Source organism: Mixophyes fleayi, chromosome 8 (genome assembly GCF_038048845.1).
Source record: "Mixophyes fleayi isolate aMixFle1 chromosome 8, aMixFle1.hap1, whole genome shotgun sequence".
Classification (NCBI taxonomy): domain Eukaryota; kingdom Metazoa; phylum Chordata; class Amphibia; order Anura; family Limnodynastidae; genus Mixophyes; species Mixophyes fleayi.
This window is the reverse complement of record NC_134409.1, coordinates 135660788-135679815: the sequence shown is the minus strand read 5'-3', so window position 1 is coordinate 135679815 and position 19028 is coordinate 135660788. Positions and strand designations below refer to the sequence as shown.

The following is a 19028-nucleotide window of genomic DNA, read 5'->3' as shown; positions in this document are numbered from 1 at the left end:
TACTGTTCCTTCCAGGTAATACCCAACGCGTTTCGATCCTACTGGGGTCTTTTTCAAGGTAGGGGCCCTGGAGCGTGTATACTAATGGGTGAATGTATCACTCTGCGATTCTGGCAATATTGTTCGATTTAATATGGAAATTTGATTAAAGGTAGATATTGTCTTTAATCAAAATTGCCGCCTTAAATTCGGATGCAGAATATCGGCGATTTGCCAGAATCTCACGTTGATACATTTACCGCTAGGTTTGGTCTTTGAGAATCCGTGGACCCTCCTATACCTCACTGTGCAAGGAGCTATTTTAACATCAAAATGTTTCACTTGCAGTTTCTCTGTAAGCAAAATCCTGATTGTAGATTTGATTGACTACAAATCATCATAATTCCCTCCATTACTTTGTGAATATCTCTAGGCTTGGAAGAAAACCGTCTCATTTCTCGTTACACACTAAACCTCCAAGGGGTATATTTACTAAACTGCGGGTTTGAAAAAGTGGGGATGTTGCCTATAGCAACCAATCAGATTCAAGCTGTCATTTTGTAGAATGCACTAAATACATTATAACTAGAATCTGATTGGTTGCTATAGGCAACACCTCCACGTTTTCAAACCGACAGTTTAGTAAATATACCCCCAAGAGTTGTTCTCAGCTATGACGCTTGCTGTTCTGAAGAGTCTATAGATGGACAAGAAGCAGTCCCAATCAGTGGCGTACACAGGGGGGGGTTTCTGGGTCTCCAGAAACCCCTCCCCTCTGCTAACAAAGTGCCCCATATAGCAGCACTGTACTATACAGCAGCCGGGGCGCTGTCAAAGAAGCGTCCGCAGCGGTGTTGTATATACAGGGGAGATTTAATTGAAAAAAAAAAGTTAAATCTACAATCTCATATGTGACAGCGATAAAATAAATACTGTGCACATCAGACCAGACTGTCCATCATAAACAGATCAATGCCCAACACATGCAGCATATTCCTATACCCCCCGTACAGTCACAATGTCCTCCAATTAATACTGACGCAATGACAACATCAGAGACATCTTATGAGTAGTGTTTTGTCTGATAAAATGTACAGAACGAGACCCGACCTCCCCCAGTCTAAGCTGGCGCAGAATGAAAGTCCTTCTGCAGAGCAGCCATTATGTCCTTTGTAGGCTAATCTGCGCTTCCCAATTAGTGTATTGATCAGTTGCTGCTGTACGGGAAAAGTGAAGGACCATTGGTCCCAAACCCCAAAGGTAACAGTATACCAAAGGTTCCCAACGCAATTAGGTTGTGGATATATCGGTGAATGAAATGTAAAACCAGAACACAAACAATAATGATCCAACTGTATATTATTATAAACAAATTGCAAAAATCCAAATGCACTGGATGTAAAACATTAAAGGCAAATAATTGGCAAGAGTGGCAAGGCTGCAGCTACTTGTAAACACTGCAATATTGAAAGTCCCAAATAAAGTTAGTGGTATAAAAATTGGATATCAGAACAAGAAAAGGGCCAAAGATGACATAAGTCCAAATCCTTGGTTCAGGATGTGAACGTTAGTGCAGATTACATCCAGTATGTATGTCCCTCTAGGGCAGTGATGGCTAACCTGTGACACTCCAGGTGTTGTGAAACTACAAGTCCCAGCATACCTTTCCAGCAACAAGCTGCTATATATTGGCAAAGCATGCTGGGACCTGTAGTTTCACAACACCTGGAGCGATTTTTTTTACATGTTACATGTCATTCACCCATATAGCCACACCCTAATTGCGCCTGGGAACCTTTGGGATTACGTCCTTTGTAAATAACATAGTTTTCATATTCGGGCTTTGCTATAATGTATTTATCCACCGCTATATAGGTCAGACTAAATTATTTATCATCTAAAGCTCTCACTGTTCAGTTCCACTTGTCCAAAATAAATGAATTAATGAATTAATTAATGGTTAAAAATTAGATAAAACAATATTTTTAAAAAATGAAAAAAAAAAAATGTAAAAAACTTTTACACACTAATTATTCAAAGAATAAAACATTTTTTTGTCCACTGATTTTCTTTGATGAAATTTACTGCTGTCAAATGCAATCGCTGTCGGTAACACTTTGATGTATAGGGCGATATTACAAAAACATTTGATAAATACATACATTTTACAAACACCATGTTTTATATTGTTCTAATGATATAAGATGCATAGACATCAACCTAACCAATTGCATCCTGGATTCTGCTTCTAAACATAACATTTCTGAGTGAAGGGTCCCAGGCTCCATCCATTACTTGATATAAAAGCTGTTTTGTATATCAATAAATTGACTAATCCCATCTTTCATTCAGTCAGATCTAACTTTAGCTGCAGACATATATCCCGGGATAAATGTCTCAAGTTGGCGTTTCTGTAAATGCCATAAACATTTTCTTGTACAATATATTTAAAAATATTTAGTCCTGATTCCTCCTTAATGAGACACATCCCACCCAGCAATAAGGACCAGGTGCTGACTATATGGTCTGCACAGACCACGCTGAGCTGACCCTCGTTAGAGATCTGATTGGGAGTGATTGACAGACAGATATAAACCCTACACAGAGGACAGAGAGTTGTTCTCCTGTCAGTAGTTTAGGTGTTACTGGTCATGGCTCCTAAGAAGGTACCAGCGGCTTCTGCAGCTGTTGTTGAGAAGGAAGAGAAGAAACCTGTAGAAGGTAATGCTGAATAATTGTATCTGTATCACCAGTGTAATATAGTGTGTGCTTTATATTAATCCTGTTACTGTATACTATGCACCTGAGGAAGGGGCCCTATTAAGTCTAAGAATGGACTTTTTCTCAATGTTCTTTACAAAATATTCACATGTACATGCTCTATTCAGCTGCAAGTCTGTCTAATAATGGCTGAGAATAGGCATGTAATGGATCTATCATTGTTGCATGACTCTAGAACACACTGAATAATGTCTCTTATCTGTGAGATCTGTAGTGTTCTAATGACACAGCTGAGAATGGCTGATTAGCAGATACATTATCTTGTAGTACACCATAATCTTGATGGTTTAAGTGGTTTCTGCTGGGTACAGGTGGCTGTTATGCAGTAAGGTGATTTTTATCATATTCTGTTAAACTGAACAAGATGTCTGAGACGTTCTATCATTCAAAAGTTTATTCTCAAATTAAACTGGCAAGTTGTCCACTGCTAGCTGCTGGGTGCTGGTGTATTTCTGTGGCCTTCCCTCCCAAATCCTTAATCAATGGACTGTTTTGTTTGATAGGCAACAATAAATACTGCAGTGGACTAACTTTGCAATTTGGCAAAACCATGTTGCATTGGAGGAGGTAGGTAAATTCAAAATGTGGATACAGACTTAGTTTGTTTAGGGCATGTACTAGATCAACTTTAAGTGTTAGTGTAGAAATAAAGCTATCAAGTATTTAACTTATGTGCAAAATAACGAATTTACACCCCTTGCATTGTAACATGGGTTTGTTTTGGAAAAAAAAAATATTTTTTTTTCTGCCTTACTTTCCTTAATGACTTGGGCCCATGGTGTGCATAGAGACTTCGTGTTGGGGCATAGAGCTGTGGCCACATGATTGGAGGGGGAGGGTGGGTTGCATATCCCTTACAATGCATTAGGCTCTCCAGGCTGTGAACCTTCTATACCTCTTAATTTATAAATATCACTATTTTGCAAAACTGAGTTGCACCGTATATATTTATGTAGACTGAATGCATTTCCTTTAGGGTCTAGACCAGGCTTGGCTAACCTCTGACACTCCAGGTGCTGTGAAACTAAAAGCCCCAGAATGCTTTGCCAATATATAGCGGTTTATTGCTTGAAGGGTATCTTGGGACTTGTAGTTTCACAACACCTGGAGTGCCACAGGTTAGCCAAGCCTGGTCTAGATTCTAAGGCAATAAATTGCAAACCTAGTCCTCAGGGCCCCCTAGCAGGGCAGGTTTTCCATATCTCTCTGCTGGAGCACAGGTGCAGTCATTACTGACTGACACAATTTATTTATTTTTTAAACTCTTTATTTATGCAAAAAAACAGAAGTTCCACATAGCAGATAATAAAAAAAGAGAAACATTTGAACAGAAGGGCCAAAACATGTCAATTGAGAAACAGAAAAAAAAAAGTCAGGCAAATGACATATTGTTACACAAATTCCTACACATAAAAAAAGCAGTAAGTTAACCCATGGAAAGGAGATTGGCTGACCCAGCCAAGGATGTTGGAAGACTCAACTTGACTGACACATTTTGAAAGATCCACATGTGGTAGAATTGTCACTGGTCACCTAGAAAACCTGCACTGTTGGGGATAACTGAGGACTGGGTTTGGGAAGTGCTGCTCTAAGGTGGTAATTAATTATTGCATAGTGTTCTGTATTTAAACGGAGAAGACCTCTTTATACTCCAGCTTGGTAAATATTGGACTTGTCCAGTAAGGTTCACCCAGATGGTACAATAATTTGCTTAGATGCACCAGCAAACTCACATGAACACTAAACTTTATGCCAGCATTTTTTGGGTGGGGGTTGGCTTGCTTAGCAGCACAAGGGCACAGTGCCCCCCAATACCTGGGCTGCTTGGTAGAATGACTGCTTGGCTGTACCAAGTGATGGCTTGGAGAGGAAAAATCTCTGGATGTTGTAATGCAATACATATTGTATTGTCAGACCTGAGGTACAAGGTGGCTCATGCCTCAGTAATCACTAGTTCCTAATTGCTAAGCTATAGCTTCATAAACGAATTCAGCACACCAGTCGGCTGCCTCCTTTGTGTAAGAGGTACAATAAGAACCTACTTTAAGGCATAGGCTTGGTATTCCCCAAAAAATATGCTTGGGTTGTCTGGCACTAGGGGCCACAGGAAAGACTTGTAGGGCCACATTCATGTGACTGCTGTTGTCTGAACCGTAAGGAACAGTCTAAAGCTCGCAGCCAAGACAATCTCTTTAAATATCTGTAGAGAACAGTAAAGAAAAGGCCAAACCGGTCAAGCTGGTGAAGAACTTGGGGCACCCTCCGACACTGGCCATGGTCATCGAGGTCCTTAAGAAGAATTCTGAGAGGAAGGGGACGTCGGCGCAGGCAATACGCACTCGTATTCTGGCTGCACATCCCACCGTGGACCCCGTGAGGCTGAAGTTCTTGCTGAGGTCGGCTTTGAACAAGGGAATTGAGAAGGGAATTCTTATCCGGCCAGCGAACTCCAGCGCAACGGGAGCCACTGGCCGCTTCAAAGTAAGTCCTGTAATGTTTAACGTATCGGTTTGCGCACGGCGTTGCCCAAAACTAAATTAGGGGGACTCCGCAGTTGTGTGTTTTCCTCCACTACTGTAGAGCGCTACCCAGTAGCCTTTCATCATTGATTGGCTCATATAACTAAAGCCTGATTAAACCCTCTTTGGCCCTATGCAAGACTTTGTTTTTTTGGGAGAGGGGACTCTTGGATTATGGCAATTCGGCACCATCAGTGCCCACTGGGCATTAGGCCAGCATGAAGAGCAAGATACTGATAACAATGCAAGTTATAATAGGAAATCTGTGTAAATTAAGAGTGTTTGGACATCTCTGGGCCTCTGCAATATTCTGACAGGGTTCACGTTCCTCCACAGCTGGCGAAGCCGGGATCCAAACCAAAGGAGGCGATTAATGGTAAAATGTCTGAAAACGTGGATCCCAATGCAGAGCCCAAGGAGAAAGCGAAGAAGCCACCGAAGAAAGCAAAGGTTGTAAAAGAGAAGGAATCTAAAGATGGCGCAGGTAGAGGTCTGGCAGGGACTGGGGGGGGGGGGGGGCAAACTGTAACATTCAACGTAGGCGGCCATGTTGTCCTCACACAAGTCTGCCATTTTATGGGTGGGGCCAGTATCTATGGCAATGTAACCAAGGAATTCAGCAGAAACTGGTGACTAAGCGCCTTGTGCCTCAGTAAGGTGAATGCGAACTGATGGTTTGCATGCCTATAACTTCACACAATGACTACCTCTAACAATTACACTCTGGAGCTGGTGAACTACATGTCCAATGATTCTAGTCTTCTGATCTTATACTCTGGTGCCCACAAAATATCCCCTTCCTACCCCAGCTTCTTGCATTGGAACATTGGCCAAACTAGATAATAGAATTGGTCTTAAAATGGCTTCTATAACTCTTCCATTTTGATATTGGTTCTACTATAAAGTTATGTAGGCTTATATGACCAGTCCTCTGACTTTATCACCAGATGCATCAATCATAATAGATATTGCAAATGAAATGCTCTGCCTTATATAAACTAAGTACATGGAACTGTAGGAGCGATTGTTCTGACTACACGTCTAGCCCAATACAGCTGCAGATAGCAGGCAGTCATGTGCAAGATATTTATAGCCTGCAATACTACACTTTACCAGCAGGAGGCGGTATATTGTGTTACCTGTGATTACAGAATGTATGTTGCACACAGTTGTCACTTAGACGTTGGTTGTAACTTTAATCTCTCCCGATACAGATGAGAAAGCGGAGAAGAAAGTGAAAGCAGCTGGGAAGAAGGAAAAGTCTGAGGTGTGTAGACTTGTGGATCCTTAAACTTCAATAGGAGTTGTCACATTAGTTTGTGTCTAGCCCTTTAATGCTGCAGAAGCCAATTGTTCTAGTCAGTCCTAATCTGTCGGTGGGTTGTTTGTTTGTTTTTTTGGGAAGGTTGAATCTCTTCTAATGAGCAGCTACCATTGTTCAATGTACCTGTCATCTGTGCTTAAATCAAATATTCAAATGCAATGGTCATAAGATTGACCAATTTAACATAATTTTGTTCATAAATTCTCAGACTTGAATGTGGAACTCACAGAATAACCTAATACAATACTGACAGTCTGGGGATCTGCTCTTTGATGAGATACTTTTGAACATTCTCAACTTTAGTTATTTATATAGCGCCACTAATTCCACAGCGCTGTACAGAGAACTCATTCACATTAGTCCCTTCCCCAATAGAGCTTACAATCTAAATCCACTAACTTGCACACACTAAGGGCAATTTAATAGCAGCAAATTAACCTACCAGTATGTTTTTGGGGTGTGAGAGGAAACCCATGCAAACACCGGGAGAACATACAAACTCCTCACAGATAAGGCCATGGTTGGGAATTGAACTCATGACCCCAGTGCTGTGAGGCAGAAGTGCTAACCACTGAGCCACTGTGCTGCCCATCTTTGATTAAAAAAGGCAGCTCTGTCTTTGTTTTGCCACCATAACGATTGGTTGGTCACTTGTGGCCGATGGCTTGTTTCAGAGTCTGCTCCTGTTTTTACACTATTACTTGGTGCTCATCAGCTCCTTTAATATCTACTATATGCAGATATTCCTCCACCCATAATCTCCACATGAAATTGTCTACACTCTGCTGGTTTCCCACTATCTCAAATATTTGACCATTCCTGTTGCTCTACAGCCGCAATGCTCATTCTCCCAACTGGGAGTAACCCTTCTGTAGCCTTGTTACTGTTCAAAGTTGCCCCTTGATCTCATATCCTCTTAGATTGCTACCAACACATCATCCAATTCCAAACCAGAGTAACTGATCTATAAACATTATTGTCTAAAGCAAATGCTGAGATTAGTCATGTAAGGGGGATCCTAATTTAGAAGTGTACTCTCTACCCCCTGAACCACCCCCCTCTCTCCCCAAATAACTGTAGAAATGGAATGACAAGGGGTCATCAAAGCTTTGCTGCTCAGAGGTCACTTGTGGGTCCAAATCGCTTGGCAATAAACTATTTATAAAGTAACTCCAATCAGCGTTGTGTAAAAGCTGTTATAGGCTACTAATCTGACTCATTATAATTTCTGCTAGGAGAAGCCCAAGGCTGCCGCTAACAAACCCAAGAAAGATCCCGAGGTGAAACCTGACAAGGCTCCGGCTGCACCCAAAAAACCAAAGGCCAAAGCTGCGGCAGAGGGAGGTGAGAAACCGGAGAAGGAACCGGCTAAGAAAGCTGCAAAAGCGAAACCTTCAAAAGCCAAAAAGGAACCAGAAGAAAACTCTGCTCCTAAAAAGGGGAAGAAGTAACTGCCTGAGGGGGGTATTTGGTATTTTAACTTTTGTAAATGTAACTTATTTCTCTGAATAAAGTGTTTAATAAATTATACAGCTGCCCTGTTATCTGTTGGTTCCCAATGGCTGCCTTAGATGTCCGTGTATGGTGGTCTCACCAGGGAGGGGATTATGGGGCTATGAATTTAAAGACCAAAATAAAACTTTCTTTTGAAGGATCCCCTATAGATCCATCACCTAATACAGTGAGACCTGCTCCAGAGCTGTCCGGGACTTTCTAGATTGAAGCCAATTTAGATTGGACAAAAAAAGTGTTGGGGGGGGGGGGGGGGGGGGGGTTGATCATCATGTTCCTTTACTAAATGTCTGTCTTCAAAAATTGAGCTGAAAAAGTTGACTTGAAGAGGTGCTGAAACTCTGTCCTGAAAAGCTACCAACAGTTCATGTTTTCAGGATTTCCTCAATCATGCACAGGTGAGTTCATAGATTTGGCTGGGTCAGTAATTGGCTCACCTGTTTCTACAATGGAAATCCTGAAAACATGTTGGCTCTTGGACTGGATTTCAACACCTCTGCTATAATGGGTGTTCTATAATTGTCTTGAACGCCCGGGGGAATAATACTAGTTTACCAGATGCTGCCATATTTGATGGCTCATCCAGCACGCAGTCATTGACTTGGGTCTGTTTTAAATGAAGTGCCAGGGAATGTGCGCAGGTGGACTTAATCTTGCACATTTCCTTTCATACCCATGAAGCTAATGGGATCACTGCTGAAACATGGGAATAATCTTGGCAGGATATAGATTGTGAGCAGGGCCCTCTTACCTCTCTATTACCCAGTACTGTCTATAACCAGGGCCATCTTTCCCACTGGGCAACTGCCCGGGGACCCCTCAGGCAAGGGGGCCCCATAGATGGTAAGCTCTGGGGGTGGGGGGGGGGGGGGGAAACTCCTTTTTGCTGTCACACAGTGGTGGTCCAGCTCCCTCCCTGTTCTCCCCTCCCCCCTCCTCTCCATACTGCGCTTGTGCTGAATGTCGGGCGTGACATCACGTCCTGCTTTTTCAGTGAGGCGTGCAGCATAGAGGATCCACGACACGACAGACAAACAAGTGAGGAAGAAAGAAAACAAAAGGGAAGGTGAATGGCAAGGTGAGTGAAGAGGGACAAATAGAGGAATAAGGTTGGGCACAGTATCTAATACAGGGGCAGGGGGGAAAGACAAGAGGCACTTGATGAAGGGGGCAAATAGGAGCATAATGAAGGGCACAGTGTGAGCTAGGGGAGACATGATGGGAGATGAAAGCAGCTGCTGTGGATGTAAGGGGCATATGGAGATCTGGTGGGCATGCAAGGGGCATTTAGTTTTTTGATGGCATGTGATGAGTTTGTAGTTCACGCCAGTGACTGAACAGACTATATTAGCTCTGACACCTCCTCCCCTGGGTACAGCAGTGGGCTCAGAGTTGTACTGATTGGGTGATTGTGAACATTTTAGCATTGTTTGATTTTTTTTTTTTTTTCACTTGGGAAGATATTGTAAAGTTTTTGTGGCTTAATCGTTGTTTACAGCATGTTTTATGTAGAAACACTGCTTTTTTTTTTTTTTTTTTTTTTTGCAGGTAACAATAAATATAAACTTAATTTTATCGATAACTTAACTTGTTCCTGTGAGTGATTGTGTAGGTGGGGGCCCCAGTGCACTGCTTTGCCTGGGGGCCCATCATGTTAAGATGGTCATGTCTAATAACTAGGTCTGTCCCCAATTGTGCAGTGCTACGGACTTTGCTGGCGCTATATAAACAAATGATGACAGAACATGGTTTCTGTGTTGTGATGCTCAGCATCACAGGGGATAACATGACATTAAGAAGTGTTACTCTACACTAAACAGGATTTCTTTTGTCTCCCTTTCCATTGCGCCTCCCCCTTATCTGGTTTAATGGCACATCTCAAAAAATTCAAGTACCCTAATAGTGGATCTATCCCTATGACCGTAGAGCTGCAGTTAACAGGCAAAGCGTCACCTGGATGATCTAACTAACACTTCTCTCTCCTAGGAAGCATTGCTGCAGGGCTGGTGTGTAGTCTACCTGTACTGGACACTGTGTGCAGGACAACACTTCACTGACCAACAGGACCGATGCACTCAGTGCAGCTCTGGGGTCACAAATATTCTTGTTTAAAACACACAGGTCTTGACATTTAAATTGAGCAAATGTCTCTCTAAACTAGAGGCTGTTCACAACCATATAACTCTCCATCCAGTGCAACTGTTGCATAATGTAGTCAGGGGAGCAGTACCCCAGAGAGGGGAATAGAGAGATTGGGGTGAGTGTTGGACCTTTTGTGTTAAAGGCAGAGCAGTTCCTTAATACTAGAGAGGTCTATAGGAATCTGTCATAATTTACAATATTATTCTGGTTGACAAACCTTCGGTATTCTGATGTCTGTAATGAAACCTTTCACTGCTGAACCTCTTTACTGACCCTATAATTCTAAAATGTATGAATATGAAAGGTGTAAAAATGCTGGCCAATAGCTGTTCACACTGGAGACTATTGCTGTGGTAAATACTATGTAACGTACATCTTGACTAACAAAGCTCAACACTTTACAATGACTTCCAGGGAGGACTTTGCGGCTGAGCAGGCATACTTGACTACTTTTCCTCATTTGCTTCACGGAGATCTCGGGGGAGGTAGGAGCGGGGCTTGACGAATGGCATAATATTGGCCCTGACCCTAAACGATTGTCACAAGTTTGGCCAATTACAGCAGGGGGCGGGGCTAAGATGCAATATTTGCGTCATTGCGCGCCCCCCCCAACCATCCCTGCCACTTTATTGTGGGGGCAAGAATGAGGAGGTCTCCCGGGAGAGTAAGCAACTATGCGTTAAAGAAAAGCAGCTAACAAATCTCTACAGACTGAAGTGACTTTTACATTTCTGTCTCCAATACTGAAGTCATGTTGTCTTACCTGTCAGTCTTTGATTAAATCTTGGTCTCCATGAAAATGGCCACCTCCATAGGCATCAATACATGGCAATAGGACAATATCTGAACGGTCATCATGCCAGAGGGCGAAGCCAACCACGTCTTGTACTGGCTCAGCATCAGGGAGAATGCCAGACTCTTCAGGGAGTGAGGGAGATCACCCCTATTTCAGGGAGTCTCCCTGACATTCAACTCAGGGAGAGTTGGCAAGTATGTGAGCAGGTGTATGTAAGCACCCCACAGCTGTTGGTCACACAGGACCCCCATATCTATCCTGACTTGTTCAGTTTACTTCATTATAATGGAATATTTTTGCCACTGCAAAGTGTACACAAGAAGGGCAGGTGTGGTCATGCTACAGGGGCTGTCAACTGCTCTAAAAAATAACACCCCCCCCCCCCCCCCCCCCCATATATGAATGGTATATAACCCATCTTTGTCTAATTGCTTCTTGCATGTCTTATCCGTTACTTAAATTAGCAGTTTGAGGGCTGATTCTGTGACCATAACCTCATGTGACCATTTGGAGCCAATCGGGAACCCATCTTGAAAGCTGGCAGCCTTCCCACAGTGAGGTCACAAACTGTCTCCGTGGCGCACTGAGCGTGCTCCTGCCAGCACATGAATATTCATATCTCCCATCGGAGGGCCACATACAAGCAGGTGAATTTAGCAGACATGATACAAGTAACATTTAGTGACGTCTCTTCAGATAAAGGTTTCTCGCAATAAGCTACAAAATGAACATTAGACTTTTATTACAAATAACAATCTCACAATAGAACAATAATACATATAACAGGATCTCTCCTATATACAGCTACATACAGTGTGCATCAATACTTTCTATTCGGGTGCAGGAGCCTCTTATGGCTCGTGTTCTGCAAAGAGGGAGCAATGAAAATAGCCGTAGCTACCCGGATAAATCACTTTTACAAAATGTGAGTCTCTAGTTGGGGTCACATCCCCCCCCACCCCCTCCCCCCCCCCCCCCCCCCCCCCTTATCCTATTCACATCCTTCTCTGCAAGGAGTCATCCCACAATGCATTGCAGGCTCCTGGCTGATAAATAGTTACCATGGCAGAGTGCAATTCTGTTCTGTAATGAACCTAAGTGGAGTCACTTTGTGCTTCTTATAAGCCAAAACTTTCTTTTTTTTTTTTTTTTTTTTAAATTAACTAAAGTGCACCTGTCACCTCACAGTGGAGGCAGCCATTTTGTGGGCTGAGCCAATATGCGTGAAGATGCAGTCTATCCATTCGCTAATAACCAGTGACATCACCGATGCACTCTGAGACACACCGCGGAGTCAGCCATTTTGTCAGCTGTCAAATGTAGCCTGAGGTACTTTGTGAGGCGCCATTTTGGCAGCTGAACCAAGAATCACACACAGCATTATCAATTCACTATGAACCAGTGACGTCACTGGAACTATTAAAGCGATTAATTATCACAAACATTAAATCGGCCTACAAGATGGCTGTCTCCATTATGTGCCTCACGAAATCCCCAGAGCGATGTTGCAGCTGCCATGGCACATTTGAATATTGGCTTAGCCCACAATAATGACTGTTGGCGCTGAGTGTCGGCAATGGGTACAGGTTAATGTCTAAGATCTCTGCTCAGCAGATATTCACAGCATTGAGTACTTGGCTCTGTCATGTTTCATATATTATGTTTACATCTCTATGTTGCTGAAAAGTCAATTTGGGCAGAAAACTGGTACATGATAGCCGGCTACCTGACCACACGTCCTCCTTGCCCGGATATGTTGATAATGCAGTGCTTACCAGTTTAGCACCCACCTACTGCAAATGAGGCATTATAATAAGACTGTAATAACATCCTGATGTCTTGCAGAGAGAAAGAGCTAATTTGGGGTACAGGGTCTAGGCAACCAATGGTTTAAATCTTGCCTGCTGGAACTTGTAGTTCAACTGCTGGAGTGCCACATATTTCCTAATTCTGGAATTTCCAGTCTAATCCTGTCCAATGCAATCCCAACATTGGGAAACAGCTGGAATTTGGAATGCTTCTACCTTAAATCTATAGCATCTGTTTTAACCCACTCCTTACCAGAAAGTGGTAATGTATAATGCAACGTGTTATCCTTCATTTTGGCAGCAAAACAATTTAACGTTTATAACACTGGCAGGTAACCTTCAACAACAGCTCCTGCCGAAATACAGCACCACTCGCTGTCAGCCAACAGCAGGGGGCGTGGTAGAGCAACAGCTGCATAGATGCCGCTTTCTCTATAAAGGAAAAAACAAAAAAGGGCATTGTAATTTAACACCTGCTGTGCTTGGCGTAGGATGCTCATGGCTCCTGCGTTTTACAGGTAATGCCCCCTTCCTCAATAATACGAAATCCATCATGGACATTGAGGTGTTCTTTAGCGCTAGGCTACGTGGAGTCCAACGTACGGTTCAACAGGACAAGTGATTCGCTGCTCACTCAGAAGATTTCAGGAAATGTGCACTGAAATAAAACAAAGGAAGTTGTTTTTTCTCTCCCCCTTGGGCAATACGAGATTAATCGTGTACAGTAGCATTGTATGTTCTGAACCATTATGTGGTTTAATATTAGAGAGCCTGAAAACCACCCATATAGCCCTAGCCTAATATTGCATCACCCTACGAGTTTAAGAACAATCGGAATAAAGTAGTTTCCTATCTTAAGTAATATCTGGAATGGATTCAAGTGCATTTGGCGGTGCTCCTCCCATTTCCTGCTGAGGGATGCGCCATTAGATGCTGCAGAACACGGGTTCCTCTATTCGCACTCTACTCCCTTTTCATATCCTGAGATCTCCGTCAATAAGGCACGTATAGCCAGGACCCCACTAATGTCCGCTCACAGCTCCGCTGTAGACAGACGTATGTTCCGCGTTCACCGTCTTAAGAAGTGGTTGTTCCCCTGCATTGCGATTGTCGACGTTGTCATGACAACGGGCGATGCTCTCTGACGCGGTTACAGTGCAGACTCTCCAAAACCTTTCAATGAAAACAGTAAGTATAAAAAATAATTCAGGACCCAACATAGACTAGTTCAGACTATGGCACAACTGTTAGGTATCAGTCACTGAGAAAGTCCACATTCTCAGCCCTGTAATTAAGTCTGATGCTCTAGAAGCAGCCTTCCATGAATTCTAGTGCACTGCTTGTAACAAGAGGGGTCCTTGGTGCCAACTGCCCTGGCAGAGCCCAGACAGGGTGTGGACAAGGATTTGCTTCCCAAAGTTCTGGTTTAGAGGAGAGAGTGTCCACGCCAGTCGCTCTTAGGCTTCGCTGCTACACGTATAGATATCGTCCTCCATTAGCACAATCACTTGCTCAAATTTGTGTTGGAGCTGCCCGCGTTTGGTGACGGCGTTGGCTTCGAGGGCTGCGACAATCTGCGAGGTGAGAAGATAAAAGGAGATTGAGATTATATGGCAGCGACCGAGGAAACTGCGACTTTATTAGGGGTTTAAATGTGTCACCTACCTGTGAACGGTATTTTTTGGCATATTTGTAAATTCCAGCCATCGCCACGTTGGTGTTAAATTTATTCTGGTATTTCTGGGACAAATAAAAAGAAAATAATAAGTGAGATAAAATAAATGCTGATCTTCACAGCACCGTACAGGAACGGACCATTCAAAGAAGCCCCTCCCTCTGCGCTAATGACCAGATAGATTCGCTCGGTCTCTGTAATGGGCAAGCAGTAGACGGTGAATTACGGGTCTGCCACACTGGGGTGAACGGACACTTACCCGTGATTCCTCCGCAAGATGCGCGTTCATTTCCTGCTCACTTAACGGACTCATCTCTTTGATCTGCCTGTAGTATTTCTGCACAATCTTTCTATACTCCGGAATCTCCTTGGCGTACAGCAGCTTGTTTGTCGGAGAATCCTGGGATAAATGTGATGTAGGTCAAGTTACAGCAATGGACTTCAATGAAATAATAAACAAGTAAAACACTAACATGAAAACACTCTCAATATTCCATACAGAGAGTAACTGACTGTGACCTGTAGGGGGCGGTAGAGACGAGTAGAGGAGGCACGCTTAAATCCCACGTAATGATTTATGATAGATCTGTCATTACTAAGTTCTTGTAGCTCAGGTCTAAAATGGGGAAAGGCTGAAAAACTAAATATAATGGCAGTATGGATTACACAGACAGTAGTAAAGAGTCTCCTTTCAAACTCTTATTTCTTAGGTGAATGAATGCCAGGCTTCATGGACATAGTACGCTAGGTGGCGCTATTGTCGCTCACTGAGAATTTTTGGGTGGTGCTGCTACTGCTTATTGGCAATTTGTAGGTTTGCCTCTAACGAGGTAAGTAAAATGGCAGCTGTCACTTATATTTATAAATGCCAACATACAGAGAAAGCATGTTCCCTAATTTTAATGATGACACTATACCTTACACCCTTTGAGTGTAAATAAACGCTATTGATGAATTTCCCCTTTAAACGGTTCAACGTAATGACTTGGGACGGGCACACTTAGGGTATCTCTCTGACACCCTCCAGCCATCGTTCTCATTCTCACCCCATTTTCTCACGCTCTCTTCTAATAAGCAGTGTGTGGCCCACTTGTACAGTTAATTTGTATCTTTTGAAGTTCTCCCCTTAAGGCAGCTTTCTGCAAGTACTTGTCTGCGTAGGTCACTGAACTCACGTCACCCAAAAAAAACATTTCCAGCTGTGCATTAAGCCCCGGAGACCTACGGAGGCCAAATACACATTACAGACTGAAAGAGCACAGCGATGGTACCATAATTCACTAAACAAACTCTACACAGGATAACGGGACTGTTCTGGGGCACTTCTGGCTTCTGTGCCAATAAAGTTATTTTAATTTAAATGACAGATAGGAACCAAAAATTAGTAAATTTAAAAAATGTTATGTAAAGTCTAAAATGGAAGTATATAGCTAGATAAAATGCGTTTGTGGATAACAACATGAGTATTTTCTAAAAGAAAGTATTTGGAAAAAACGTAAATAATTCTAATTTCACATTCTGTGCACCCTGTGTTAATGCATCTGAAATTTGTTATCTTATCGGGCATCTCCCTCCCCCCCAAAGACGACCCGTAAAGTTTCAGCGTTCCTCACCTTCCCCAATTGCATATCGGAGATTGAGCAGGCATCGATGAACGCCTGGGCAATAACCGACAGACAGGCGTCCATGTGGTCGGACTTCTCCATATCAAACACAAACTCTGGATTTTTCAGGATGTTCACCCAGAAGCGCAGAGGAAGACTGCAGGGTAGAAAAACAGAAAGATGTGAATATGATGAAGGACGAAGTTGGAGAGAGAAGAACAGGGTCTGTCTGGAAGTTGGGGGGAGAAGAACAGGGTCTGTCTGGAAGTTGGGGGGAGAAGAACAGGGTCTGTCTGGGAAGTTATAGGAAGCGGCACGCTGACTCCGGTGAAAGCTGTAAGAAGACCTTGGTGGAGGTGTAACTGCAAATGACTGTCTCCAACAGCAAAATGTTTAAGAAGCCACTCATACCCCACCTCAGTTCAATCTCTAAAAATATCCCACAATGCCTAAATTTATACACATACAGGGCGATGGCATTGGCTAATTTGTCAATTTTACACAAAATTGTCTGGGAATGTGTGTGGTACAAATATAAACGAACACCAAAGAATGCAGTCTATATGTTCCGTCAGCAGTCACCCAGCAACACGTGATGAGGTCAAATAGCTGAAGGTGCTGCCCAATTTGGTTGTGTATGGCTGAACGTGGCTCAGATGTGAGCCGATGCGGCTACCTTTCTGATTAACTATTTATTTCCCGCTCTGTTTCAGGGGGCATTTGTGGCTGGACCCCACAGAAGCCACATGGGGAAGTCATGGATGTAGAATAACGGGCTGAATTACAGCAACACTGGTAAGATCTACAGAGAGCGCCACATATCTGAGAACAGTCGGAAGAGGAAACTAGTGAGAAGCCCGAAGCCTCAGGAGGGGTTACAGTAAACCGTTCTTGGAGCCCAGTTGAGCATTAAGGTCAGAGGGAGCAGGAACGGGCTGTAATTAGTATTATCTCCGATCTCATTGCCAGGAGCTCACCTGTTAGTCTTCCAGATGTGCAGCGTGTCTGGGTCAGATATCCCCCTCTTTTCTGCTTGCTCCTCAAGGAAGTCAAAGAAGTACTTGATGGCCAGGGGAGGCCGGTCCTCGCGGATGCTGAGGATCGCTCGGAAGAGGTCATCCAAGAATTTCTGTAGCGTTCCCTGAAAAACAATAGTGATGAATCTGGAGAATTTACTATCCAATCAGCAACTGAAACTGCCTAAGGCCTCAGATCTAAAAGTAAAACCTATTGGATTTAATGGACCCATGCCTGCTCGCTGTTTACTAGCGTTTGAGTGCATTTTAGCAATCTTATTGTATACACCCAGAAACATGGCTCCTGACCATTCTATCCATCACCTCCTCTTTCTTGTCTGCCTCTTCAATTTTTCCCAGCTGGTCCTACTGTCTCTCACCGCCCCTCCCTCTAGAATGAAAGCTCTCGCTGGCAGAGTCCTCTCTACCTATTGTCCCACGTCTGTCTACTGTCTAACTCCCTCGTACGTCTCGTCACGTCTTTTGCTGCACTCAGTGTTAGTCCCCATAGCATTACTCACACTCATCTGTGCCACTTATGTGTATTAACTCATCTGTTTATTACTTGCTTCTGTATCCAGCGCTACGGAATCTGTCTCCTAATAAAGTGATAAGAATTAAATGGTGATTACCTTTGTAGAGAGCAGGCGAGTTAGATAGATCTCAGGCAGAACCTTCTTTCTGTGGCTCTGTCTGTGAGATTTCCTGTTTTCTAATAAATCGTCAGTTGGGAGAACCTGGAGGGGAAGGAACATGGAGTGAGAGATGGACAAACCTATAAGTATAACGGATCAAATACAGAGGAAAAATCTTTACATGGTGCAATAATCTGCATTTATAACAATGTACATATATAACACTCACCTAAGCACACAAGTATGGTTGCTACCATTTTAAAATAATTTCCTGTAAGTCATTGCATCTAAGCGTGCCATAACCGATACGATATCAGCTGAATTTGAAGTACTACAATCCCCAGCATTTCATGTTTACTCAATTTAATTACAAATTACGTTTTCTGCATTTGAAATACTCCTCATTAGTTAATATGATCTTGTAAAGCCAAGAGACTAAGGGGGTAGATCTTTCAAACCCTTTAAAAAGGAAAAGTGGAGGTGTGTCCATAGCAACCAATCAGATTCCATTTATCCAATTTAGAATGTACAAGATAAATCTAGAATCTGATTGGTTGCTATGGGCAACACCTTCACTTTTCTTTCTTAGAATGTTTGATAAATCTACCCCCTAATAATGGATGGTAAGGTCTGCAGAGGTATTATTTTGTGCAGCAGTGGAATACTGACAAATAGGGACATTTCCTATTATGGATCCTTAAAAAACGGTCACTGGAAATTAGACACTAACAGAGTGATCTATAGAAACTGCTTAACTGTAATCACTTTCCAAGAGGAATTTAGACCCAGGATCATTGCTTATATAGCATTATAATGAGGTGACAACAGCTGCAGCGATATGACTTAATGCCACATGTAGGAAGAGGAAGCATTGTGTAATCCAGGGTTACAGTTACACAGTGGGTCTGTGGTATCTGCCAGTCACCTGTGGACCAGCTGACCTCCCACATAGACATTATAAGGGGAAATGTATCCACACGCACGATGCGTGTTACTTCCGTGTTTATGCTAATATCTGCAAATCAGAACCGTCTGTGCGACCACAAACTGATTCTACTTCGGGAGCATGAAAGGCGGTAGAGCCTGTTCCTAGAGCGAGGGGGGGGGGTTAACCCTCCCATTCCTCAGATGACCCCGAATTCCTGTGCCCTCCATGGAAATGTTATCTGAGGGCTGATTCCAATTAGAACGACTTCTGTAATATCTGTAAGATTATCTCGTAACCCTCCCGTCTAGT

General features: G+C 43.1%; 2 protein-coding genes across 2 annotated transcripts in view; one reads left to right on the top strand and one right to left on the bottom strand.

Moving 5' to 3' along the window:
- Positions 1 to 2545: 2545 nt before the first annotated feature.
- H1-8 (H1.8 linker histone) lies at positions 2546 to 8131 on the top strand. The gene is made up of 5 exons (XM_075183710.1): positions 2546 to 2700; positions 4967 to 5241; positions 5616 to 5763; positions 6494 to 6546; positions 7839 to 8131. Exons 1-5 carry the CDS (start codon positions 2631 to 2633, stop codon positions 8052 to 8054), a joined length of 762 nt encoding a protein of 253 aa, XP_075039811.1. The 5' UTR covers positions 2546 to 2630; the 3' UTR covers positions 8055 to 8131.
- Positions 8132 to 12185: 4054 nt separating this feature from the next.
- PLXND1 (plexin D1) overlaps positions 12186 to 19028 on the bottom strand; it is a 72093-nt gene continuing 65250 nt past the window's right edge. Inside the window, 6 exon segments of the mRNA XM_075183711.1 lie at positions 12186 to 14435; positions 14527 to 14601; positions 14796 to 14936; positions 16150 to 16297; positions 17118 to 17281; positions 17789 to 17893. Of these exon segments, the coding sequence (XP_075039812.1) occupies positions 14319 to 14435; positions 14527 to 14601; positions 14796 to 14936; positions 16150 to 16297; positions 17118 to 17281; positions 17789 to 17893 (750 nt within the window). The 3' untranslated portion in view covers positions 12186 to 14318.